The sequence below is a fragment of the Laccaria bicolor genome, genomic scaffold (assembly GCF_000143565.1).
Source record: "Laccaria bicolor S238N-H82 LACBIscaffold_39 genomic scaffold, whole genome shotgun sequence".
NCBI lineage: Eukaryota > Fungi > Basidiomycota > Agaricomycetes > Agaricales > Hydnangiaceae > Laccaria > Laccaria bicolor.
The window spans coordinates 392,587-415,356 of record NW_001889910.1 but is presented as its reverse complement, the minus strand read 5'-3'; the positions used below and the strand labels follow the sequence as shown (position 1 = coordinate 415,356).

General features: G+C 46.0%; 9 protein-coding genes across 9 annotated transcripts in view; 5 read left to right on the top strand and 4 right to left on the bottom strand.

Moving 5' to 3' along the window:
- Positions 1-389: 389 nt before the first annotated feature.
- On the bottom strand, positions 390-1,946 carry LACBIDRAFT_308315 (uncharacterized protein; the record flags this gene model as incomplete). Its single annotated transcript, XM_001886636.1, has 7 exons — positions 390-550; positions 616-775; positions 831-914; positions 970-1,284; positions 1,333-1,488; positions 1,541-1,572; positions 1,622-1,946. 7 exons carry the CDS (start codon positions 1,944-1,946, stop codon positions 390-392), a joined length of 1,233 nt encoding a protein of 410 aa, XP_001886671.1.
- Positions 1,947-2,302: 356 nt separating this feature from the next.
- Positions 2,303-3,104, top strand: LACBIDRAFT_308314 (uncharacterized protein; the record flags this gene model as incomplete). Its single annotated transcript, XM_001886727.1, has 4 exons — positions 2,303-2,361; positions 2,415-2,459; positions 2,520-2,865; positions 2,934-3,104. 4 exons carry the CDS (start codon positions 2,303-2,305, stop codon positions 3,102-3,104), a joined length of 621 nt encoding a protein of 206 aa, XP_001886762.1.
- A 1,810-nt stretch (positions 3,105-4,914) lies between these two features.
- On the bottom strand, positions 4,915-6,066 carry LACBIDRAFT_308313 (uncharacterized protein; the record flags this gene model as incomplete). Its single annotated transcript, XM_001886635.1, has 6 exons — positions 4,915-5,024; positions 5,077-5,404; positions 5,448-5,584; positions 5,636-5,670; positions 5,727-5,848; positions 5,899-6,066. 6 exons carry the CDS (start codon positions 6,064-6,066, stop codon positions 4,915-4,917), a joined length of 900 nt encoding a protein of 299 aa, XP_001886670.1.
- A 634-nt stretch (positions 6,067-6,700) lies between these two features.
- On the top strand, positions 6,701-8,071 carry LACBIDRAFT_308312 (carbohydrate esterase family 4 protein; the record flags this gene model as incomplete). Its single annotated transcript, XM_001886726.1, has 11 exons — positions 6,701-6,829; positions 6,880-6,902; positions 6,950-7,005; positions 7,060-7,071; positions 7,124-7,243; positions 7,302-7,328; positions 7,391-7,574; positions 7,633-7,739; positions 7,807-7,816; positions 7,879-7,999; positions 8,054-8,071. The coding sequence occupies 11 exons, from the start codon at positions 6,701-6,703 to the stop codon at positions 8,069-8,071; spliced, it is 807 nt and encodes a 268-aa protein (XP_001886761.1).
- Positions 8,072-8,348: 277 nt separating this feature from the next.
- Positions 8,349-10,180, bottom strand: LACBIDRAFT_295390 (uncharacterized protein; the record flags this gene model as incomplete). The annotated part of the gene is given in 6 exon segments (XM_001886634.1): positions 8,349-8,393; positions 8,545-9,191; positions 9,211-9,456; positions 9,510-9,631; positions 9,682-9,809; positions 9,866-10,180. The coding sequence occupies 6 exon segments, from the start codon at positions 10,178-10,180 to the stop codon at positions 8,349-8,351; spliced, it is 1,503 nt and encodes a 500-aa protein (XP_001886669.1).
- Positions 10,181-10,629: 449 nt separating this feature from the next.
- On the top strand, positions 10,630-14,648 carry LACBIDRAFT_332239 (uncharacterized protein; the record flags this gene model as incomplete). The annotated part of the gene is made up of 8 exons (XM_001886725.1): positions 10,630-10,637; positions 10,693-10,712; positions 10,776-10,938; positions 10,995-11,110; positions 11,163-11,264; positions 11,315-13,648; positions 13,679-13,803; positions 13,854-14,648. 8 exons carry the CDS (start codon positions 10,630-10,632, stop codon positions 14,646-14,648), a joined length of 3,663 nt encoding a protein of 1,220 aa, XP_001886760.1.
- A 656-nt stretch (positions 14,649-15,304) lies between these two features.
- Positions 15,305-18,372, top strand: LACBIDRAFT_332238 (uncharacterized protein; the record flags this gene model as incomplete). Its single annotated transcript, XM_001886724.1, has 8 exons — positions 15,305-15,552; positions 15,588-15,789; positions 15,835-15,960; positions 16,010-16,726; positions 16,810-17,453; positions 17,506-17,605; positions 17,657-18,114; positions 18,207-18,372. 8 exons carry the CDS (start codon positions 15,305-15,307, stop codon positions 18,370-18,372), a joined length of 2,661 nt encoding a protein of 886 aa, XP_001886759.1.
- A 342-nt stretch (positions 18,373-18,714) lies between these two features.
- Positions 18,715-20,593, bottom strand: LACBIDRAFT_308308 (uncharacterized protein; the record flags this gene model as incomplete). Its single annotated transcript, XM_001886633.1, has 5 exons — positions 18,715-18,872; positions 18,927-19,413; positions 19,468-20,106; positions 20,166-20,243; positions 20,300-20,593. 5 exons carry the CDS (start codon positions 20,591-20,593, stop codon positions 18,715-18,717), a joined length of 1,656 nt encoding a protein of 551 aa, XP_001886668.1.
- A 769-nt stretch (positions 20,594-21,362) lies between these two features.
- The window catches only part of LACBIDRAFT_332236 (uncharacterized protein), a gene marked incomplete at both ends in the record, with an annotated part of 5,256 nt that continues 3,848 nt past the window's right edge, over positions 21,363-22,770 (top strand). Inside the window, 5 exons of the mRNA XM_001886723.1 lie at positions 21,363-21,425; positions 21,505-21,593; positions 21,852-22,146; positions 22,208-22,409; positions 22,468-22,551. Of these exons, the coding sequence (XP_001886758.1) occupies positions 21,363-21,425; positions 21,505-21,593; positions 21,852-22,146; positions 22,208-22,409; positions 22,468-22,551 (733 nt within the window). The remainder of the gene's footprint in view (positions 21,426-21,504; positions 21,594-21,851; positions 22,147-22,207; positions 22,410-22,467; positions 22,552-22,770) is intronic.

The following is a 22,770-nucleotide window of genomic DNA, read 5'->3' as shown; positions in this document are numbered from 1 at the left end:
TGCAAGAATGAAGACAACGAAAAGGGATTCTAAGAGGTCTTCTGCTCAATCAATTCACCGTAACTCGACACCAATCATGTCGTATCAGCTCTAGAATGTCACAGTGAAGGACATGTTCAAATGATCATCATGATGGCATTAACCAGTACAAGAGATATCTTCTACTTATCTGCGCTCAAGTCTCGATACACGCTAAGAAACTGAGCTCCACCTCCAGTGGATCTTGAGATAGCAGTTTCTATTTACGCCCCCCAGGTCTTCGAATCCTTATGTGACTAAAAAACAGCATTACTGATCCAGACAATTGGTCATGCGGAGATACGTTCCGGAAGCATGGCGTTTGATCGTTCCAGGTTGCGCAAGCATTGCGCGAGAACCTCACTAGGAGATCACCGATATTCTGCCCCACAGTCTCCGATAGTTGTGATGAGTCTTCGACCGTTGGACTTCGCAAGCACAACTTCTATATCTTGATTGTCTTCTTCTGTCAGTGTAAATCCGAAGACTCTTCGATTCTCATCTGGATGTTCAGAAAGGCCGAGCCGTGCTCCTAGATTGACAAAGAAATATGGGCAACGATTACGGGCAGAAAAATGAAAGTAAAGAAATACTAACCGATAATAACCGCACCAACGAAACGATGATCCAATACCCACCGAGTAGCAACGTTAGCAATGCTTCTTCCGTCATGCTGATGTCCGATACGATGTAAAATTACGAGCAATTCTTGGAAGAGCTCCCAAGAACCCCAAGCTTTCACGATCATGTCGAGGTACTAGAGGTAAAGGTGAGTTAAACGACTGTAAAGAAACATCTGCCATTTTATTTACCTTTCTTTGGGATGGTGTAAGATTTCCGGAATATAAGTCCGGTTCTGGTGCGCCAAGCCATTTGTCGCCTAAGAATCCGCCACACTGCATGTAAACGATATCATTATCGCGAAACCCGTTATGAGTTCAAACGACTGACCAAGGTACCGTATGTTAGTAACTTGAGATCATGCCTCTCGCAGACGTCCGACATTCCGTGCAGCGGGCGGGTATCTATGACTGAAAACTGCAAGAGGCTGTGTAATCGATTGCCGCTGGAATGCGAAAAATTAGGACCCACTTGTACCTGGTTTGAGACGATGGCACCACGACCCAACACAGTGCAGATTTCATCTGTTCTGATTGCATCAAAATTGCACAAGCCGATCGCAGAGATAAGGCCCTCTTCTTTCAAAACGTGAAGTTCATTCAACGCCGTTAAGTATCCCTTGTCCGAATAATCTTGCCAATGAAACTAAGTCAATGGTTAGATACAAGACATGAGAATATTTGACTTTGATACCTGGAGCAAATCGACGCGATTCGTCCTCATGCGTTCCATACGCTCCTGGACTGCGGCCAAAACAACCGAACGTGAGGGATTGATGTGCTTAAATACACACCACTTCGTTGCTCCGACGACTTTCTCCGCTGGAGGTAATGATTCCCTAAACTGACCCTAAAGAGAGTTTCGCTTTTAATTCAAAGGATGTTGGACAGAAAAGACGCACGAAAATTATCTCTGCGCTCCCATAATGATCGGCTAAATGGGCGTTTTTCAAGTTAGATGAAGACAAGCACAGGATGGTGGCCTTTACTCACCCTAATAGTGGAATCGGGAAGAGTACGCAAAGAATTCAGACAATTTACACCACGTCTGATAACAGAAACCGCACCATATCTATGATGCTGATTAGATACGATGATCGTAGGACCGAGAATTGAAAGGTCACCAAAGGCCGTATATCCCAGCCTAACATGACGGGCCATCCCTTGGCGGACTTTCGCGACGGGGGCGCTCCCCCATGCATTGCTAGAGAGCTGCCAAAGTCCTGTCCAGACACGAGGAACGACAAAGGGACCTAGACGAAAAGACTCGCAACGCAGATCAGAACCTTGTTCGATCGTTGGCGCCATTGAACAGATGGAAGGATGCACAATGTATGGCACAGTAGCAGAGTTGGATGAGCGGGAGGTAGCCGTCGATTTTGAACTGGTCGAAGCAGCCGACGAATGACAAATGTGATCCCAGGGTCACGTCCGCGGGTTTATGTGCGCAACGCCCGACCGGGTATCTAGCGGCTAGCAAGGAATACGCCGGAACCATTCTACGGCATCAAAAATCGCCAAGGTTTCATCCTCCTTGCCGATGTACCACCTTTGATTCTCCCGGATCGCCAGAGGTATAAAGGAGCCTAGCAGTTGAATCTGAATTTCAACCTCCAACCCACCAAAGGCTCGTTACCCCTCTAATTTCCCTCCCTCCTATCTTCATGCCAGCGCTCGAAATTACCCCTCGTGCTGTTGATTTTCGTCCAGCGCTTGGGCATGTGTACGTATGCTCGCTGCGGCCTACAAGTATTGACTGACAGATGTGTGCCGTAGGAACTTGATGGTCGATACATTCATTGCCAACGCGAGCGTTGAGGAGTAAGCAAAATTTTTATCAACCTCAATGCCATCGCTCAGTTTTTTTCCCCCTCATTTCAGCCTCCGATCCATCGTCAGGAATTTACTCGCCACAGGGCCGCCAGGAATCGCTCCAGCCTTCACAAACTCCGCACGTTCTCGATTACGGCAGACTAGCGCTAAAGCCATGGGAAGTGCTTTCGCTTTCTTCGAACATCAACCGCATACGGGATCAATAACGCCCACTCAGCATCTTTACGACACACTCACCCGAGCGCGCTTACTATACGGCGCAGGAATGGGATTCTCAAGTCTGGGATTGCTCGCTTCAATAGTGAGAGCCACGCTCGGTCTCCAGTGGGAGGAGGATGACGAGATGGAGGATATTCTTGCTATCGTTGACGCCGATATTGGGCAAGCAATACAGGCAAGTGCGCTTCTATTCTATTCAAGGGCGTCGGGCCAGCCTCCGAGTGATAATAACTGCTTCCGCAGAGTTCCAAGGAAGAAATAGACGGCGGTCGCGTCGGCGATATTGCATCAGCACGTGAAGCCGTTCATGATCTGCGATGTGCGGTGAACAGCAGCATGGCTGACGTTGAGGGTTGGGGAGGGGAGTTCCCATTCGAACGCGCATCCTCAAGTATACAATACTGGAAAGTATAATCATTAATAGACGGCTCTATCCACACATTAGAGTATTTACATAGACATATTAATACAAGTAGTGCTAGACGTAGAAATATTTCGTTTGGTTACCCCCGGCAACTTCATCTGCGTCAACCACCGGCGGGGATGTTACGCATGGCGATCACTTGGGTGAAAAAAAAAACGGCGATGGATTCCAAACGTCCATTCACCTGATAGAATTGCACGTGCACATTTCCAACAGAAATTTGAGTTGACTTGGTGCGACACCAGGCGACACCCCTCCTCGAATGAATGTGATTTCATCACTTTATGATTGCGAGGCAAGTGGCATTGTGGTATTTACCCATCGAGGAAATACAACTTCCCAAACCAGAAGCCGAGCCACGTTGCAACGAAATATCAATTGCCCCCTGAGATTGTTCGATGCAGCCCGATCAGATTGGATAACTTCCCATAAGGTTTAGAAACCTAGATTATTTTTCTAAACTGACGTGCCGCCGTGCCGTTTGCCAAATGGGTCACAATCTGTCAAAGTTGAACTCTGCTTGTCATCGAACACCCTCTTCTAGATTTTAATCTAGACGAGGCCTCCCCCCCCTCTTCTAGTTCTAAATCGCTTGCATAAACCCTTTTTTTATTGTCCGACAATCAATCCCTGAGCATCCCGTCCAAATCAAGCAAGGCATCAAGATCTATCAAGATGCACCAACCTATGTAGCTGGTCTCCTGAAGAACTATTCACTACATCTTCCTTGTATTTCTCGAGAAACAATAGGGAGTCAACAGTGGAAGACAGACAAGTCATTTTTCATTTGAACCGGGTTTTGTAGGACAGTTTTTTTCATCATGTTGACGATGTATGCAGCTCTCCTTCAAACCACACACCCAGGCATCCGATTGCACGTAAGTACAGCTTGTCTTCATGTTATTGGTCAGTTCTCCTCACTGAATTCTGTATCAATTGAGGCTGGAGGCGCAGTGGGCACGGAATGAGGTTGAGTAGAGAGAGATCCGCGTCACCAAAGAAGATTTGTACAGATTTGTGTTGCTTGGCTTATGGTTTAGAAAAATGACTGAATATATTTTTGAGCTCCGCCCATCAAACATTTAGAGAATAATCTAGGTTTCTAGAAGTTATCCATTAGCGAGGGTAAACTTAGTTCCCAATGTCAACCCCGATTATAAATATTTTTTGTGGCTGCAATAAATTGGTCTAGGTTTCCCTTGCGTTTGCATACAGCCACCTGCATTGCTGTACCTTTGTGAACTGTTTGCGTTGCTTCCTTCCTCACTGGCAGAATCTGAAATTTCAGTATTTATATCGTAATGAGCATCGTTTATTTTTTTTACCCCGGTTCTGTCCGGTTGCGGTCCGGTCAATATCGCCCTTCAGTATGTGTCCTCACAACTCCCATCAACAATCGGCCGCGGAAGGGCTTATAGGCATATCTATCCCTCCAGTACTGAATAGGGAAAGCCTAGAGGACATCTGCAGTTCGCGTGTATTCCTTCTTTCAATATGATTCATGGATTTCGCTCCGCGAGGGACCCATCCTGGATTTTCACTGGAAGACCAAGCACCGTTACGTAGGGCGCGCGTCGCTTGGTCATGACAATGAGGAGTCGCGATTAGTGGAGTTCTAGGTCAAACTTTTCTTCTTGATATTTCCCTACGCTTTCCCATGATAATGTTGAAGAGAGAGATTAATGAATGTGTGTGTGCAGAAATAAAGTAACACTGCCTGAAGCAATAATTCTATGAGAACTGATAATCAAAGCAAAGTGCACCACTAGGGGTGGTGAAAAGTAGAAGGAATCGCAATCCTTACGCGGATTCGTGCGAGGTCGAGGGCTGCGATTTAGGTTTGCGGAGGTTGAGGTTGTCAAAGAACTCTTGCACGCCTTTCCAGTAACCCTCTTGGATATACGTATCAGCTACAAGCAGCAATCAGTTTGCGAAACAGAGAAATAACGTAAAATGGCGGACTATGATGACCATTTGGAAACGACTGGAACAGATCCTTTTGTGGTGGAACCCACGTTTCCACTGGACGAGCTTTCCTCCACCACCCAGCCGATTTCGGCTTCCCTCGAACGGACGCTATTTTCCATAAATTTCGCATATGTTTCTCGGGGATGACTTCGTCAAGGAGGCTGCTCAACATGAGGATGGGGAGCGTGGGTGGTATCCAGGGTATCTTGGATGCTGACTTCCACTTTTGTGTGCAGAGGAAGGAGAATACGCCAATGTACGGCCAGCCGCGAATGACGTCCGGGAGGGAGGTGAATGTGTTCTCGATAATGAGCGCTGAAACCTGCTAAGGGTCAGATCGATTCAAGAAGAAGGGCAGAACCCACTTTGGAATAGTTCCGGCTTGCTAGGTCGATTGCCACAGCGCCACCTAGCGATTGGCCAAAGATGATTATTGGGATGTTTGATAGTGATGGGTCGGAGAGTATGTGGTCGAGGGCGGTCTGGGCGTCGATTTTGAGACCTGGAAGGGTTTGGTTGGGAGGTGTATGGAAATGTGGAAGGAGATGCTCACCCTTTTCCGAGGGAGAACCAGTGGAGTTGCCGTACCTTTATAAGAAAAGGTTGGTAATGAGAAAGGAAGAAAATAAAACAAAGAAACGCACCCTCTATACGAGACCGTCAGAACATTGCACCCCAGGATATAAAATTCGTGGGCGGCTTCTAATACATCTCCATGATTCATCCCGTTCCCGTGGAACATAATGACTGTCGCGAATGAGCTGGACTCGATGCAGATAAGGACCAGTGGGGATAATAAACCTGAGAAACCAATACCAGTTGTGCTTGTCGAATCAGAAAACATCGAAGTACAACGTTGTCTGGTGTCTGAAGTTCCACGTCGGTGTACGGAAGTTTTAGAGTCGATGGAAGTTCAATATCTGTAAAATGGGTCACGTAAGGGATCCCTTCCAAGCCTACGTAACTTACATCTGGGGTACTCATCGAACGCGGCGGGGTATACGAAATGTTTCTGACCGTGGCGTGAAAGCTGTCGAAAGGACAACCTATAGTCAGTTTTTCTTCGAAAAAGTGTGGTGTAGCATAACATACTTGAACGAGAAACTGTCCAATGGTTATCGACATCCTTCTGAAGTGCCGTTCGGGCAAAGGACAGAGGGATCGTCGATGATTGTGTGTAACCGTGTCATAAATAGGCCAACACGTGTAACAAACGGCGGCGGCCGTGCGAAATATCCCAGGGTTCGGCTTGGCCTGGCTCCGCGCGTCGATCACTTCCTTTTTCTGGATCCTTTCCACCAGCTTCTACCCCAAGTGCGACTGTCGAGTAATTAGCGGTGACAGGAGAGGATAAAGTGGGCCTTTCTTTTCCTCGATTCTACGTAATTTCTGATCTCCCAATTTCCTTTCGTTAGACAAAACTTGGACAAAACTGTTGGCGGAAAGGATCTCGGACATTCTTTTCGGGCCTTGGCAGGCCCGAAGACGAATGGTACCGTGGCGGAGATCACCTGAAATCTACCACCATGCTCCACATAAAGATGCTTTGCTCATTTCTTCGACTTTTTGATCCCATCTTTCTCCTCTTCTTTCTCTTCGGAGTTCCGGGTTCGTCAACATGCTCGTCACCACACTCTTTTTAACGGTTTGCCTGGCCACCTCCAGTCTCGCTGCGGCGGTTCAGAAACTCGCGAAAGCCCAAGTGTTTACGAAATGCTTGGTGCCGAACACGGTTGCTTTGACTTTCGTGAGTATCCGTTTGGTTACCGGATGGTTGGAAACTGACGGAGTCATAAGGATGATGGTCCTTACATCTACATGTGCGTATAACATTTTGGACGTTGCTCTTGAGCTGAAGATACTGCAGGAACGACGTCGTGGATCAGCTAAGGGCAGTCAAAGCGAAAGGTACCTTTTTCTTGAGTGAGTTTCTCCACATTCCAATTGCAGTATGGCTCTCACGCCTCCCAATCGCAGACGGGATGAACTGTAAGTCAGCATTCAGCCTCTGAACCGGAGACTTGACACCACGCCGTCTTAGGGGCATGTATCTACGAGGACGCAAACATCCAACACGTGAAATATGCCTACGACAACGGATTCCAAGTTGCTTCGCACACCTGGGCGCACAAGGACCTCACCACCCTTACCTTTGACCAGAGTTTGTTCCGTCTCCCTTCCCTTTCTGCCGCCCTGCGCTGATAGCCCTTAAAACTTAGTTCACGACGAGATGTGGCGAGTCGAACGCAAGTTCCCCATTTGGTTTACCATCTTCAATCTATCACTAATGCATCACTTTACCGATTAGAAGCCATCCAGAGGATCACAGGAGCTGTACCCGCTTTCATGCGACCCCGTGCGTCCACTTCACCTACTTTGTCCTCCTTATTTTCCGTCTTACCATTCGCCGTGGTAGCCTATGGAAATTACAATGACTTAGTGTTGACCGTAGCCGGTCAGCGTGGGCAGTCTGTCGCTACCTGGGACTTTGAGTGGGTTCTTCGCTGACTTCATGCAATGATTTCGTGGAATCTGATCTTTACGGAACAGTTCTCAGGACGGTTTAAGCGCTCCCGTTGACAAACAAAAGCAGCTATACGATCAAATCGTCGCCCAGCACCCGAGCACGATCTTATCACTGCAGCACGAGGTCCATGGTGCGTCATCCCCTATTAAAACCTTACCTCGCCGTAAATCTGGTCCTAATCCTCATTATCCGTCAAGATACAACCGTGTATGCTCCAATCGCTCTTCCTTTTACTCGTCTCTGTCCCTGATCATTTGACTTATATGTAGACACCAAACCCTTCCCTACGCAATTAAAAAGCTCTTAGGCGCGGGTTATAAACTCGTCACTCTGTCTGAGTGCCTTGGAATGCCAGCCTACCAATCGACTGGCCCACCTGCCGTCAAAGATGTACGTTTTCCCCCGTCAAGTTTTTTGGCCATGCTAACGCGAATCTGTTCATAGGCTAGCTGGAGGTGTTGAATTAGGCGACGTAACTGATCACAGACTTGGATTCTTCCCGGACAATGGACATTCACCAACTCACACTCATTTACTGAAACCTTCACACTCTTTTGACTGATTTGATAGCATTAAATTCCGCATGGGATGTACCTTGATAATAATACGTGTCATTTCCCTTTGGTATACGCCAAAGGTCCAACCAAGTCGACGAAAGCATGGGCTATCCTAAAACGGGAGAAGACATCTCACTGCCGTAACCTCAATTGATGATGATTTCCGGATTTACTCCTTGAGTCTAAGCATAGAATTTTTCGCTGCTAATAAGCAGGACGACCTGCGCCTGGTATAGATAGATTTAGATGCATGTATGTATACAAGATATTGAGAGTAGGCTGGCTGTCATCCATCATTAATACGGGAGTGGGGTGTCCCTATCCACCTGTCCACAGCAGCTCAGAAAAGAGAAGAGTAGAATACGATGAGCAACGTACCTCCAGAGCATCAGGCCTAGGTACCACAGGTGAAGCGAGATTATAATCCGTGAAGGGCACACTGGGTGCATCATTGTCCGCTTTAACCTCTGGAGCGGCTTTGTCGTCGGGCACAATGACAGCAGTGGACTTGGCTTTTATCTTGGCCTTGCCTTTACCCCGCCTCACCGTCGATTTCTTCTTCTGCAACGTCCCAGTTGCCGTGTCCACGTTGTCTTTAGGAGCCTGAGCCTGAGCCTTAGCCTTATCCTTGGCTCCGTCCTTCTTCGCGCTCGCCTTTCCTTTCGCCCGCCTCTCCCTCTCCAGTTCCCTCATCTGCCATTCCAGTTCTCTCTGCACCCGCTTCCTCTCCTCCGCTATCGCCATCACCGCCTTGATCTTGTCCTTCTTCTCCTCGGTCGTCCACCACCCCTTCTTGGGGAGGTACGCCGTCGAATGCGAATATACACATTGGTGGGCACCGAATTTGCACAAGGAGAGGAGGAAGTATGTGCAAACGTTCTTGCCCCTGCGTTCACAAAGGGTTAGCTCGTAAAGCCTAGTTGAAGATGGGAGGAACATACAATTCGTCTCGGATGCTTCTTTCATCTGGGGCATGAGAGAAGGCGCACTCTGCTCCGCGCACGCACCCTGCATGGTTGTAGAACCTACATGGTACGCCTTTACCGACGTGGACGCAGTCACTCGAGTCTGAGTAACCGTCATCGTTGTCTAGAACATCCAAGGCATGGTCCTCGTCAGTGGGGTAATGTGGGTATCCGAAATCGAGGTCTTTAGTGACGTCGTCAACAATGCTAGGTGCCAGGACGTGTGAGCCAAGGGTCCGGGAGGAGGTAATGGCGGCCACGGTACGGGAGAGTGAGGTCTGGGAGGGAAGGTGCGTGGGTGCGTGGGCTAGAACAGTTTCGAAATCTAGAGCGCATGTGTGGATTAGCTATGTATGGGGTGGTGCAGAGGGGACGAACCGGTTTTGGCGGCGTTAAGGAGTTTTTGTTCTAATCTCGCAACTCCCCTAAGATATCGTGCTTCAGAGGACTTCGGGTCAAGAGTTAAAGCGCGCGTAGCGGAATGAGCCGCTTCCTCGTACCTGCAAGGGTTATTATAAGTCAGAGAAACAAGGGAGCAAGAGGAACGTACCATCCAAGCTTTACGTATGTGGTGCAAAGTAGAATCCAATAAGTCGGGTTGGAGGGCCAGACTTGTGTAGCTTCTAGGTAGGGTATGTATGCTTCCTGGTACTGTTCCGCAGAGAAAAGGACATCGCCCTGGACATTTTTGAATATCGGACAAACGACGGATTGAACATAACCAAAAGACATACCTGTTTTTTTAGATCTTCAGCGTTGGTGTGCTTCTCAGCACGCTTCGCCGCACGTTTCTCCGCCCGCGCCACCCTTAGCTCTTCGTTCGTCGGACGGTGCAGAGCAGGCGTGGGTGGCTCAATTTCGGATGTAATATCCTGTGGGTCGGCGGTGTCAGTGTCCAAAGGATTTTTCAGAATGGCGTCAGCTGGTGTCGGAACATGATTGGAATCGGTGGTCGTCGTAAGTATCGTTGTCGTTACTGGCGTCGTTGTCGTAAGAACGTCAGCAGCGACAAAGGAGTTTAGAATGGCTGGTCCTTTGCCGTGGGTCATCTCGACGGTCGTTGTGGGTATTTTGGTTGTCGAATCCATTAGAAACGATGTCGAGGATGACGGAGAGGTGGTCTAGGTCGTCCGCGTTGGTCGTGAAAGAAAAGTGATCGTGTGCACCGCCGGCATCAAGGTGGATTCCACCCACGTGATATGTAGTTACCTCCATTCCTCTTTCAATTTTGAACCTCTCTCTCAGCTCGCCAAAATCGTTCCCTCAACTTTCAATTGCGTTTTATCCTCCCGTTGACTCTCCTCCAAATTCGCAAAGCTGGAGCTTGCGAAAGCATACAGCACTTACACAATTAACGGACCGTTTTGCCGGACCTTGTGATGCTGCCGACGACAACGGGGACTCATAAGCAAAACGTCAGGACCCCGCACTGCCATGAGCGCTTCCGCAACGCCAGAGTGTCAGTATCGACACCTTTCATTCCCCGACTTTCACCACAATGAAAATGTGAGTTGCATACAGAGCAATATCCGTATATCTGACTCATCCCGTTCTAACGCAGCTTCGATATTTTGCTGCGTGGTAAGCCAAATCTGAACTCCTGAGCTGTGCTTTCCCTCGCTCGAAGACTCATCCGGATTCCAGATATCACGGTCACAAGCCTTGCTACTCCGAAACATAGTGATCTTCTCGAGGCATCGGATGTCCTTCTGCAACTCTTCATCGATGGAGACTTCGTTAAAAAGGTTAATCTCGCCAAGCAGGATCTTCCATCGCTGGGATGGAAAGCCGCAGATGAAATTGAAATGTAAGTGATAGCCGTGAGAGAGACTTAGAGAATGGTTGAGCTAAATTTATATGCAGTCAAACCAACTTTGTTTCATTTTCCGTTGGTATCATCAGTGAAAACTGCATTACCCGATTCAATGACATTGTTTGCCGGAATTTATTGGAAATGATGAATGGAAATGGCTATCTTTGTAAGTTTGATGGTTGCTGCAGTCTATGTAATCTTTCACTCACTGTATATAGCACCAAAATCTTTTTCAGGCCATTTTATTGATAGTGATGGTCACCCTGTGATGGAATTGCATTTTATGTTCTGCATTTCAATCATGATACCAGAAAATCAAGGTAAACAAAAAATGTGTTATTTCTGGTTTTGATTGACTGTTGTCATTCAGACATGCTCAGAATTCAAATTCACTCAGACAAAGCTACCTCCTCCAGCACAATACAAGTTCAGGAACATTGCCATATGTTGCAACGATTTGCTCAGCTTTGCACAAGACAATTTCAGAGCTCACAAGATCTGGATTATCTGAACCAGGCAGTCAGTCTCTTTCAATATGCTGTCAGTCTGGTCTTGCTAGAGGACCCTAAGAGAGCTGATTATCTTTCTGGTCTTGGCAAATCACTTATGCTTCGGTTTACTTGTCTTGACAAACTGGATGATTTGAACAGATCCATTCTGGCTCTTGATGCTGCTGTCAATGTTATATCTGATGCTAATCCCAAGAAACAAGGGGTGATGAGCAACCTTGGATATGCACTCTCATTGCATTTTCATCACACTGGCAACCTTGATCATATCACTCACTCAGTTTCCATACTTGACAAGGCTCTTCAGCTGGGGGACCCCAATGATCTTGCTTGTCTGACTAACCTTGGAAAGGCTTTGTATCAGAAATCAGAGGGACTTGATAATCTCAATGATATTGATAGATCTATATCTGTCTTTAAGAAAGTTGTGGAACTCACTCCAAATGAGGATTTCCATAAAGCAACATCTTTAACCAATCTGGGAGGTGCATTTCTCTCAAGATTTGGTAGACTGCACAATATTGATGATCTCAATGACTCTATCTTGAATAACCAGAGGGCTGTGAATCTGTCAGTTGCTGGGAGTCCTCATGAAGTCAATTGTTTAAACAACCTTGCAAATTCACTATTGCACCGTTATCAACAGCTTGGCAACATTTTTGACATCAATGAATCTATCTCTACTTTTGAGGTTGTTGTTGAGTTAACAGCTGATGGAAATCCAGAAATGCCTCTTCAGATAAGCAATCTTGGAAATTCACTTCAACAGCGTTTTGTAGGGGCTGGTGACCTGGGGGACATCAATAAGTCTATCTCGCTGCTTCAAGAAGCAATTGATTTACTACCTGATATTCATCCATCCAAACCTTCCATTATGGGAAATCTTGGAAATTCTCTTGTCAGACGTTTTGAACATCTGGGTGATGTTGGGGATATTAACAGATCCATTCAAGTGTTGACTAATGCTTTGGGCCTTACACCTCCTGGGCACTCATACATGGCAGCCTGCTACAATAACCTTGGAGTTGCACTCTTGCGTAAATTTGACTTGTTGGGGAATAGAGCTGATATTGATGAGGCAATCAAAATGCTAACTAAAGCCAATGAGGCAACAGATAATTTACAGCAAGAAAAGCTTTCCCGAATGAGTAATCTTGGCACCACTTTATTGAAGTGTTTTGATAAATTTGATAATGTCAATGACCTTGATAATTCAATATCAGTCTTTGATCAGGCCATGGAGCTTGCACCTGGTGATCACCCACATAAAAGCTCCTGTTTGAGCAACCTTGGAAGTGCTCTATCCAAGCATTTTGAAAGACAGTATCATCTCAATGATATTAACAGATCTATTCAGGTACTTGAAGAAGCTCTTCATATCACACCTGTTGGGCATCCAAATAGAGGAAATGTGCTGCATAATCTTGGGAGTTCACAGTTCCAGAGATATAAGAGTACTTCCAGCATTATTGATGTTGAATCTGCGATACAAAACCTTTCTGCAGCTGCTACTTCAAAAACAATTGCAGCTTCTCATAGATTCTTTGCAGCATCTACATGGGCTGATGCAGCCAGAGCAATCAAAAATGATCAATCTCGATTTGAAGCATATGGAGTGGCAATTGAACTTCTTCCTGAATTGGCATGGCTGGGTTTGTCAGTTTCTGATCGCCATGGTCATCTCTTGGAAGCAGGCCATGTAGTGAGAGAGGCTGCTGCAGCAGCTCTAAGTGTTTCTCAATATGCAACTGCAGTTGAGTGGCTAGAGCAGGGTCGCTCAATAATCTGGGGTCAGAAACTTCAGCTTTGTACACCACTTGATGATCTGGAAAGAGATTGTCCTGAGCTTGCAATAAAATTGAAGCAGATATCAAGGCAACTAGAAAGTCTATCTTCAGAAGATAGTAACAATCTGGTGGTACAACAATCCCATGATTTAGCACATAGAAGAGAAGAGCTTTTAAAAACTATTAGAACCAAAGAAGGTTTTCATAATTTTTTGAAGCCAAAGGTGTTATCAGAGCTTCTTCCAGCTGCAACTGGTGGACCTGTGATTATTGTGAATGCCAGTTCAGACAGATGTGATTCATTGATTTTGCTTTCTGATTCTGATGATATTGTGCATATTCCACTTGATCAGTTCAGTTACAAAAAGGCTTTACAGTTGGCAGAAACACTTGCAATGCTGCTTAAAAGTAAAAACAAACTACGTGAAGCTGATCCAGACAGAGGGATGAGATTGGCCCTTCAACATCAGGGTCAGAAGGATCCTGAAGCAATCTTTGAAACTGTTCTCTCTCAGCTTTGGGTTAGCATTGTTAAACCAATACTGGATGGTATTGCTATTATTGTAAGTCATTCATTCAACAAGATTGTACTATTTTGACAAATATTATCTAGAATCCTTCAGATATAACTAGTGAACTCACTCACATAAACTGGTGTTTAACAGGACCACTGTCATTTCTGCCAATGCATGCTGCAGGCTTGTATTCAGAAGAAAATTTTGGGCTTGGAAATAAATTGTCTGACTTTGCTGTCTCATCCTATAGCCCATCCCTAATTTCTCTTCTGAATGGACATAGATCTGGAAAAGGAAAGGAAAAAACTAATCAAGTTCTGGCTGTTGCTCTACCAGCAGAATCAAGATTACCTGGAGCTGGAATAGAAATAGAGAAACTCAAAGTGCATATCAAACATTTTCCCCTTCTTGAGTTACTGGAATCAAAAGCTACAGTAGAAGCTGTCACAGCTGGCCTGAAAGAATCTAGTTGGGTTCACTTTGCTTGCCATGGAATTCAAGACATTTCAAACCCAACTGAGAGTGCACTACTTCTTGCAGATCACTCCCAATTGACTCTATCCACAATCTCCAATTTTTTACTTCCTCATGCACAGATTGTCTTTCTGTCTGCATGCCAGACAGCTACTGGAGATAAAGATCTTGCAGAGGAGGCTGTTCATTTGGCAGCTGGAATGCTTTTTGCGGGCTTTCGTGGCACTATTGGTACAATGTGGTCTATATCAGACCATGAGGCACCTGAAGTTGCAGATTCTGTTTATGCACACATTTTCAAAGACAGTGATCCTGATGCCAAACAAGCAGCTTATGCATTGCATGTAGCCATTAGAAAGCTTCAAGAGAAAGGCAGTTCATATTTCTCTTGGGTTCCATTTATCCATTTGGGTGTTTAATCAATGATACTTGAATATGTTTTGCCTCATCTTGCCTGCCTTATACATTGTTGCCTCATACATTTGCCTCATACATTACCTGGCAAGCATATTGTTTTCTGGTTCAATATGCAGTCAAATAAGAAGAGGACCTTCATCTTGTTAAGCCTGCTCTTGCTCCTATAGTTTCTTTTTTTCATATTGTTTCAAGTGAGAAATAAGATAAATTTTGTAGTCATTGTTTGTATGAGAAAGCAAAGATTTATAGCAGACCCACCCTATCTGTAGATCTTTGTATGGATTTTTCTTTCTTCAATGTAAATTCTGTTAGTACTTAGGAAGTGTCATCTGTTACTAGAGAATAGCAACAGGTTGGTGTATCCTGCACAGGTATGGGTATATGTAATGATAACCCTACCTGTGATCTTCAAAATGAGTCAAAGAACATAATTTTTTAGGCTCGAGACCAACCGTTCTGGTGGCAGAAAAAAAAATATGTGATGTGTGGGATGGAATTAGCCACCAGAATGGCTGGTACAACTTAACCGTGAAGGAGTACACAGGAATTTCAAAGTCCAATTATCTGTTTTGGGACAATGTGATCTCAACGTGTAGGCCTCATTTCAACGATTATCTATGCGAATATACATGAATTTACCACCTCTAACCTTTCCGTAATGTCTACTCCTCGAAAAAGATCTGTTCCTGATGAAAATTCCCCACCTGCCAGCACCTTCATTCCGTACACTACACCACCAATATCAACTGTCAAACGAGTGTGGCGGCAGGTTCTCAAGGATGTTACACCTGCCCAACTCAATGAAGCATGTCAATCTTGGATCGAAAAACAAAAGGAGAGGGCTCAAGAGGAGGAGCTTAGGTTGAGGGAGGCTGAAGAAGAGAAGGAGAGGCAGACAACTGAGCGGTTGAGGCAGATGGAACACGCTCGGACTGCAGCAGGCTATCCGACGCTCTATGCGTATCTATCCGAACTCCTGCCACCAACGACCGACAGCTTTCATCTCAGGTCACCCAAATGCTTTCTCATCACGGCATCCATATCATCGAGTCCATTCACCAGTGTCAACCTGCAGCAACAGATGCTTGGATGGCTGCTAGGTTGAAGACCCTGCTTGTCGAAGAAGGAGTTCAACTCGGCAGTGTACTGTAGCCAAACCGGGACAGGAACATCACAAACACTCTTGAGGACTTTTCCCTCGCCAACCTCTTGACTGACGCTCGAACCGCTGCACCAAATTTCTTTTCTTTTCTTTGCAATCTGAACGGGTATTCCGCTGATGCAACGCTTGAGCGACGCAAGAAAAAGGATGTTGTAAGCACTTTTTTCTTCCTTCGTCTCAGTTGGTTCTGACATTATTTAGGTTCTTAGCACTGTTATGTGTATCATTGCCCAAACAAAGAACGAAAAGGCAAGTGAATTTCAGCTTGTAACAGCCATTTACCTCCTCGCAAGTGGAGCGTCTCGCTCGCTTTTCAACGTACTCAATCACGCTGGCTTCTCTCTCTCGTACTCATCCGCGATGGACAAGATCAAACTCATGGGGAAAGAACGGCTACAGTGCATCTGGTCCTTGGTCCGCGAGAAGGTGTGTATGGTCATTTGGGACAACATCAACATTGCCTTTCGCGTGAATGAGCAGCGACAAGCCGCGAAGAATCATTTCGATAACGGAACGACTGCCACTCTACTCCCACTTTTCAACGTTCCTTACGGTTCCATCCCTCTTTCGGTATTGCCATCACGTCAGGTTCGACGGAATGTCTATGATTTCCAACCCCATATCGATCTTCTACCAACCGCCGACCAAGTTTCAGAGCTCCAGACTTCCATGATCTGGCATATCGAAGACATCCTGCTCAACACATTTCCAGACATTCGTCAGTGTCTGAAAGGCGTTGATTTGTCTCCCCCCATGGTCCTTGCAATCCCAGTTCATAAAACAGAACAATATCCACTTCCTGCCACGCTCATTGATGAATCGACAATTGATGGTACACTTGACATCGTCGATCATATATTTTTCCGCACGTTAGGTCTCACTGAAGATGAGATAAAGAAGCATGGGCCCTTTCTCAGTGTAGGTGATCAACTAACAAATGCACTAACAGACTCCGTATGCATCCTGTATCTGTAGCTTGTTTTTTGCTAACAGAATCTTAGGCTTCTGCATCTCGACGAACAGATACTTCCCTTGTCGATAGCCCTGGAAAGTTCATGAAACCTCAAATTGGTCTCTTCCACGGAAAGGTGGCCGGAAGTCGATGCACGGCCAACGAACACTGGGGTGTCCTGAATAGCAAGTCCCCTTGGTCTCTCTGGCGAATGAACACCTTACTTGGCTGGAAACCCATCACAGCTGGTTGGAAAGCCAAGCAGCTGCCGCCATTTCGACCCATTATGGAGCTCATGTTGCAGCTGGCACTTCTGGCAAACATCCTTGATGGTTTTCGTTTGTACTGTCCAGGTAATGACCTCAAAAAATGGACCTCGCAGATTAAGACCCGTGAGGAGCTTTCCCGGGTTTCGAAAGCTGTTTTCGAGGAACTTTTTTCAGCTCAGCGGGTAACCAAACTTCGTAAACTCAAGACGCGTGACGTTCCTCTCGAAAATATCATTTTATTCAACCGTGACGCTCTTATACTCCTTGTGCTTACTGCAGCTATCAAACAAGGGGATATCGGAACAGTGATTAATGTCCTTGCACACTGGGTACTCATGTTTCATGGGTCAGGAAAGATGCCAAAGTATGCCGATGCTCTTTTTCACACTCTTATGGATTTGAAAACAATGCACCCTCATCTTCGGTAAGTATTCTTGTCTATTCCATGATACGTACTACTAATCTGTGTGTTTCAGCAATGCCTACTTGATGAATTGGTTGGCCAATTTATCGGGCAGGCCAAATGGCTTCAAAGAGATGGACTTACTTCAAGAGCATCAAAATTTCTGGCTTAAGGTACTGTTTTTTTAAGAATCACTGTTATGATTCTTTCACGGATTCTCACAGATTATTTACAATGCCAAAGGCTCTAACCGGAGCTGGGAATGGCTTGCGATGGTCTCTGTTTCAATATTTGCCCTTCGGGAAGTCATTCGCCAGGTTCAGACCCACTTCAAAACACCACGCAACAGTAATTCCCACACAAGTCCATCCACTGAAGCTGATGTCCAGATCATCCACAATTACCTTGTGGCTAATATGATTCAAAGCTATACACCCAGTCGCTTGAATAATGAATGGGCAACTCCCTCACAGGATCTCATGGTTGCAGGTGCCGTTTACGCAACAACCGCATCAGCCTATCGAAATTTCCGGCCAGACAAAAGACATGCATATTTTGCGTCTGGGACCAGCAGCCCCAAAACTTCAAGTGTCGAAGAGACTCCAGACCCATGTGACTTTCAGGAAGACCCAGGACTTGATCTTGGGGATCTGAGCTTGGATGATGAAGAATTCCCTGCAGAGTTAGATCCGGAACAGGTAGTATCTTTTGTTGAGGAGGCAGTTGAAGCACTTTCATTCTATTAGCTTAATGTTTCCATTCTTGTACAACTAGGCACGCCTACGTTTTGACCCACGGGGGTGCCCCCGTGCCCTACGTACATTTTCACCCTGTCTTCGCAAACTCCCTTCCCCTCATGAACTACCTTCCCCACGCATGGAAACTCCTGGCCTTTGGCGCTGCCGCCTTCCACGCTGACCCCTCCCACACCCACCTGTAGGATTAACTGATGCAGAAAAATCCTCAGGTGGAATTACCCCAAGAGCTGGTTCTTCTTCCTCTCCAGACTCCTCAAACGCTGAGTAAATTTCCTGCAGCTTGTCGAGCAAAAGTTGTCCATGCTGTGTGAGTTGGTTTTCATTGTCAAATGCCAAATGCCATTGCACGTTTGCTTTAAGATCTTGTGCAGATTGTATCTCTATTCCACAAGAAATCAAGGTGACAATGATTTCATCTGGAAGAAGGACTTCGGGACATACTATCACAATGGACGTGTTTGGGTAGATGGCTGGCAGAAGAACTGTTTCTCGCCAGTTTTCCAGTTCAATGCAAAGAGATTCAGCTAGCCAGGTAGGCAGTTTTCGTTTATGGCCGCGAGTAAGACCAGGACGCTTCTCAAGCATAATGGTCTCAATGATGAAGTGTTCAGGTGAACAAACATCACAGCAACCATGTTTGGTCTGGATTGGAAGGTTGTTGTTGTCGGATAGCTCAATTGAACTGTCAGGTGAGGCATAAGTAGTAGTTGAGAGTTATGAATGAATGCTGGCTCACGTTTTTTGTCATTAGAAAAGAAGTCATCCCAGATTTTGCGCCGGCATTGTCGGCCGGCGACAAAGAGATTCAAGAACTTTACCTCGCGTGAATTAAAGTCTTGTGCAGTATGTTTCCATCTCGTTTTTTTCAATGTAGATGAGGTGGGTGCATCCTCTTCTCCACTGTCGTGGCCAAGACGAACACCAACCTCCTCAATGGAGATGGTCTCGTTGCCTTTGGTGAGTTGCACTTCGGCAGCAGCCAAATCCGTTGTGTCCTCCTCATTTCGATTTTCACTCTTGTCTGATTGTAGAACTCTCTGCAGGCCTTCTTCAATATCAGCCTTAGATAATCCCTCCTTGAGTGTTGTTGGGGACACGATTAAAATGGCTTCTGCATCTGTTGCAAAATCTCGCCCTGCTCTACCTGCACGCTGAGCTAGTGCACAGAATGATGGTGGTAGGCCCCACAGAAGCACCCTCTTGATGTTGCGCATATCACATCCCTCGAAAACAGGTGAGTACTCAATGACTGGTATTGATATTGAACTTTAACACACCATTCCGAGTGCCTCAGTGCATATCCCAATTCGGATGCTTCCATCACGTAACCCCTCAACTATCAGATGCTTTCTTTCCGTTCCAATTTTCGCATGATAGAACACAATAAAACTTGAGGGATCTTCAAAGCCTGCATCAACTGCCCAGTGACATAAACTGTCATATGCTTGTTCAGCAGTCCCTCGTTCATTACAATATGTAAGTGTAATTGGAATGTCTTCAATTGCAGAAGCATCTTCCGGGATGAGAAAACGCAGGTCTGCAAAGGATTCTGCAGGGTGTTGCATTGTTCGACAAGAGAGGGCAACATTTGGACGGTCATTCGACAAGCCAACAACATGTGCATCTTTTGAGAGATGTAACTTGCCGCGGAGATCATCAAGAATGTGCTCTGGCAAAGTCGCCGATGCGATAGCCAGTGTGACATGTGGGGGAAGCACACCACGAAGAAAGCCAAGCTCTCCATAGTCTTTCCAAAAGCTACCACCCCAGAGGCTGACACAATGAGCCTCGTCAATGCAAACTGTGCATAAACGAGAAGTGAAGTTGCTCTTGGACAGTATAGCAGCATGAAATGTCAGTGAAGTAATGATTTCAGGTGAGACAATCACTTGTTGATATTCTCCAGCAACGATGGCCTAATTTTCATTGCTGTTCAGGTGGAAGGAATTTCAAAAGATGAAAATATTAGACAAACATTGAACATTTTCTCTCGACCAATTTTTGCAATGGTCTCACTGCAAACAGCAACTGTTGGCAGGATTGATGAGCTGGCCTTGTCATAAATTCCTAGTTAGATGGAGCATGAAACACAGAATCCAATGGATATACCTGATCTATCATGAGGGCAGACAGTGGTGACACCGTGATATTGATGTCTTTTGGGTCAAGGAGAAGTGGTAGGTTGAACACCAAAGTCTTTCCATTACCAGTTCCAACATCCAGAATAAGGTCTTTCCCTTGCAGACTGGCAGATGCCGCTTGTAATTGCCATCCAAAAGGTTTCTTGCCGAATTTTTCTTCTGAAAGTCGGGAAAGATATGGTAAGTCGAGTTCAAATTCTTTAAATTGACGAATTGTAGGCTTGCGAACGCGATCCTGTTCACGGGCTGAAGGTCCAGACATGATGGCAAGTTACTACAAACCATCTACGCTATTGAATACTATGTCTAAGAGGTGGATATGATGATATTGTGAAACAGATGTGCACGAGCATAGTGATCACGCGCATTGATGCGTGCACTAAAACGGATGTTCGGACCTTGAAATCCCCATGTGCTCCTTCATGGTTAAGTTGTACCAGTCTCCTTGGGTGCTAATTCTATCCACACTCATTTTTTCCCCACTTTTTCGCACCCAAGGAGAGTGGCAACAAGTCTAATAATTTTTGGACCATAATTGAGGGAGTTATACAGTGGAGTGCAGAAAGAATGGACCATGGGTAATTTTTTGGTTCTTTCTGAGAATGTATTGTAGTCTAAATGTAGTTGTGTATTTTTTTACATTATGTAGTTGCATCACACTTCCCTTGGCATGGACTAATTTGGGTGAAAGGCAGGGCTGTGATGATGTTTTTGTTTTGATGGCCATTTTCAGCACCTGAAAAAAAAAAAAAATGATTGGTCACTGAGGGGGCAGCTCTCTGCATCTTGTTGCAGACTATGCTTATCTTATCACTTCTACAAAACTATTTGTCAGCCTCAAATCTTCCTTGAGTCTTGACTGATTGTTCTCCAGATTATTAAAAGTGTTTAATTTAAATTTTTTGCTTGTTCAGTGTGGAAGGGTGATCTTTCCCATCTTACCTCTGCCTCCATTTTATCTCATTTCATCAAAAACGAGAACCATAAACTGCTAATTCTTGGACTTGTTTTGATGGAAAACCAGCAGATTTATGGGTACAGGTTTCTGGAGTGATACCTGTGCACCCATGCTGTTTGCTTATCTGTTACCAATTGTAAGTGTGCATGTGGATACTGTTGGAGTTCATCTTACTTTAATTAAATTCATTCATTCAGAAAAATTTTACTCAGCAGGTTAGGTTACCTACGCCGATAAAGCAAAAAGAAATCTTGACCCTCGAAATTATTCGAGTACGGGGAATCGAACCCCGAGCTACCGCGATGTGAGCATTTTGAAAGGCGGTAATGTTAGCCGTTACACCATACTCGAGTCAAAAAACATGGTATGAGTTGTAATCATTAGGTTTGAGAATTCTTTGCATGAGCTGTGCCCCCATGACCGTGTTTCATCGCCATCAACACTGCATAGCCCAAGGTATATAAGTAACCTTCTGCTTTTTTCGACTTCACACTTTACAACATTCAGCACGTCAATAACGACCTAGTAACGACTTGACGACCTTAATGCCAGCCCCTTCTAGCCCAACTTCACCCCGCGACCCACGGTACTACATTCCTCGACGCCCGTCTCCCCTTAGCCTCCCACCGCTCGCGCCCCACATGGCCTTTCAGGGCCCTTCGACACACCATGTTACCTTCCAAGCACCCTCTCACGGTTTCCAGGCTTTTGCGGCTTTGGCCGTTCCGAACACCGCTCATGAGCAGGGCGGGAGAGTGTACAAGGAACCGCGATACCCACTAGAAGCCCAGCGGCGGTTTCTTTCTGAAGCAAGGAAGGCATTGAATGAGGTAAAGAGGGACAAGGATGAGGAACAGGTGTGTCTCTTCGTTTTCGTTGTATTCAGTTCATGCGTCTCATCTTCGGATTATTGCACAGCCGAAATCGCCCTGCCAAACACTGCCCCCGCCTTCACCGACGACGACGCAACAACAGCCCAAAGCGCAGTCGTCTCCGACGTTGACTCTCCCCCTTACTCCTCTCAGCGGCGCGAGTACTGTATCGCAGTACTCCCAGCTGGGCGACGAGGACGATCACGAGACACAGGAGAAACGTAAGGGCGGCGTTTTCTGCTGCATTGGTGCGCTCTTCCATTTTATCTTTCACGGGGAGGAAGTCTAATTTCACCCCGTTATCAGGCGTACCATGGTTCCGGAATAGTCCCAAGCCCCCAGTCGTTCCCGTGGGCGAGCCTGCGATGCGGCAAGTTTCCGCAACGCATCGTTAGCTTGGGCGGGCTCCAGGTTAGCCATCGCTCCCTGTCCTTCGCCGGATGACTACACCCGCCGATACGGAGTGACCGCGGTTCGTTGATTGCCCTCCTACTGCTCTGAAGGAGGCTTATTGGATCGTAGGACTCGAAGGGCTGTAGCATCAGTTGTGATTATCGCTGGTTCGATACTCACCCCCGTCGTCTACAGGTTTTCGCAATGCAGACGCTG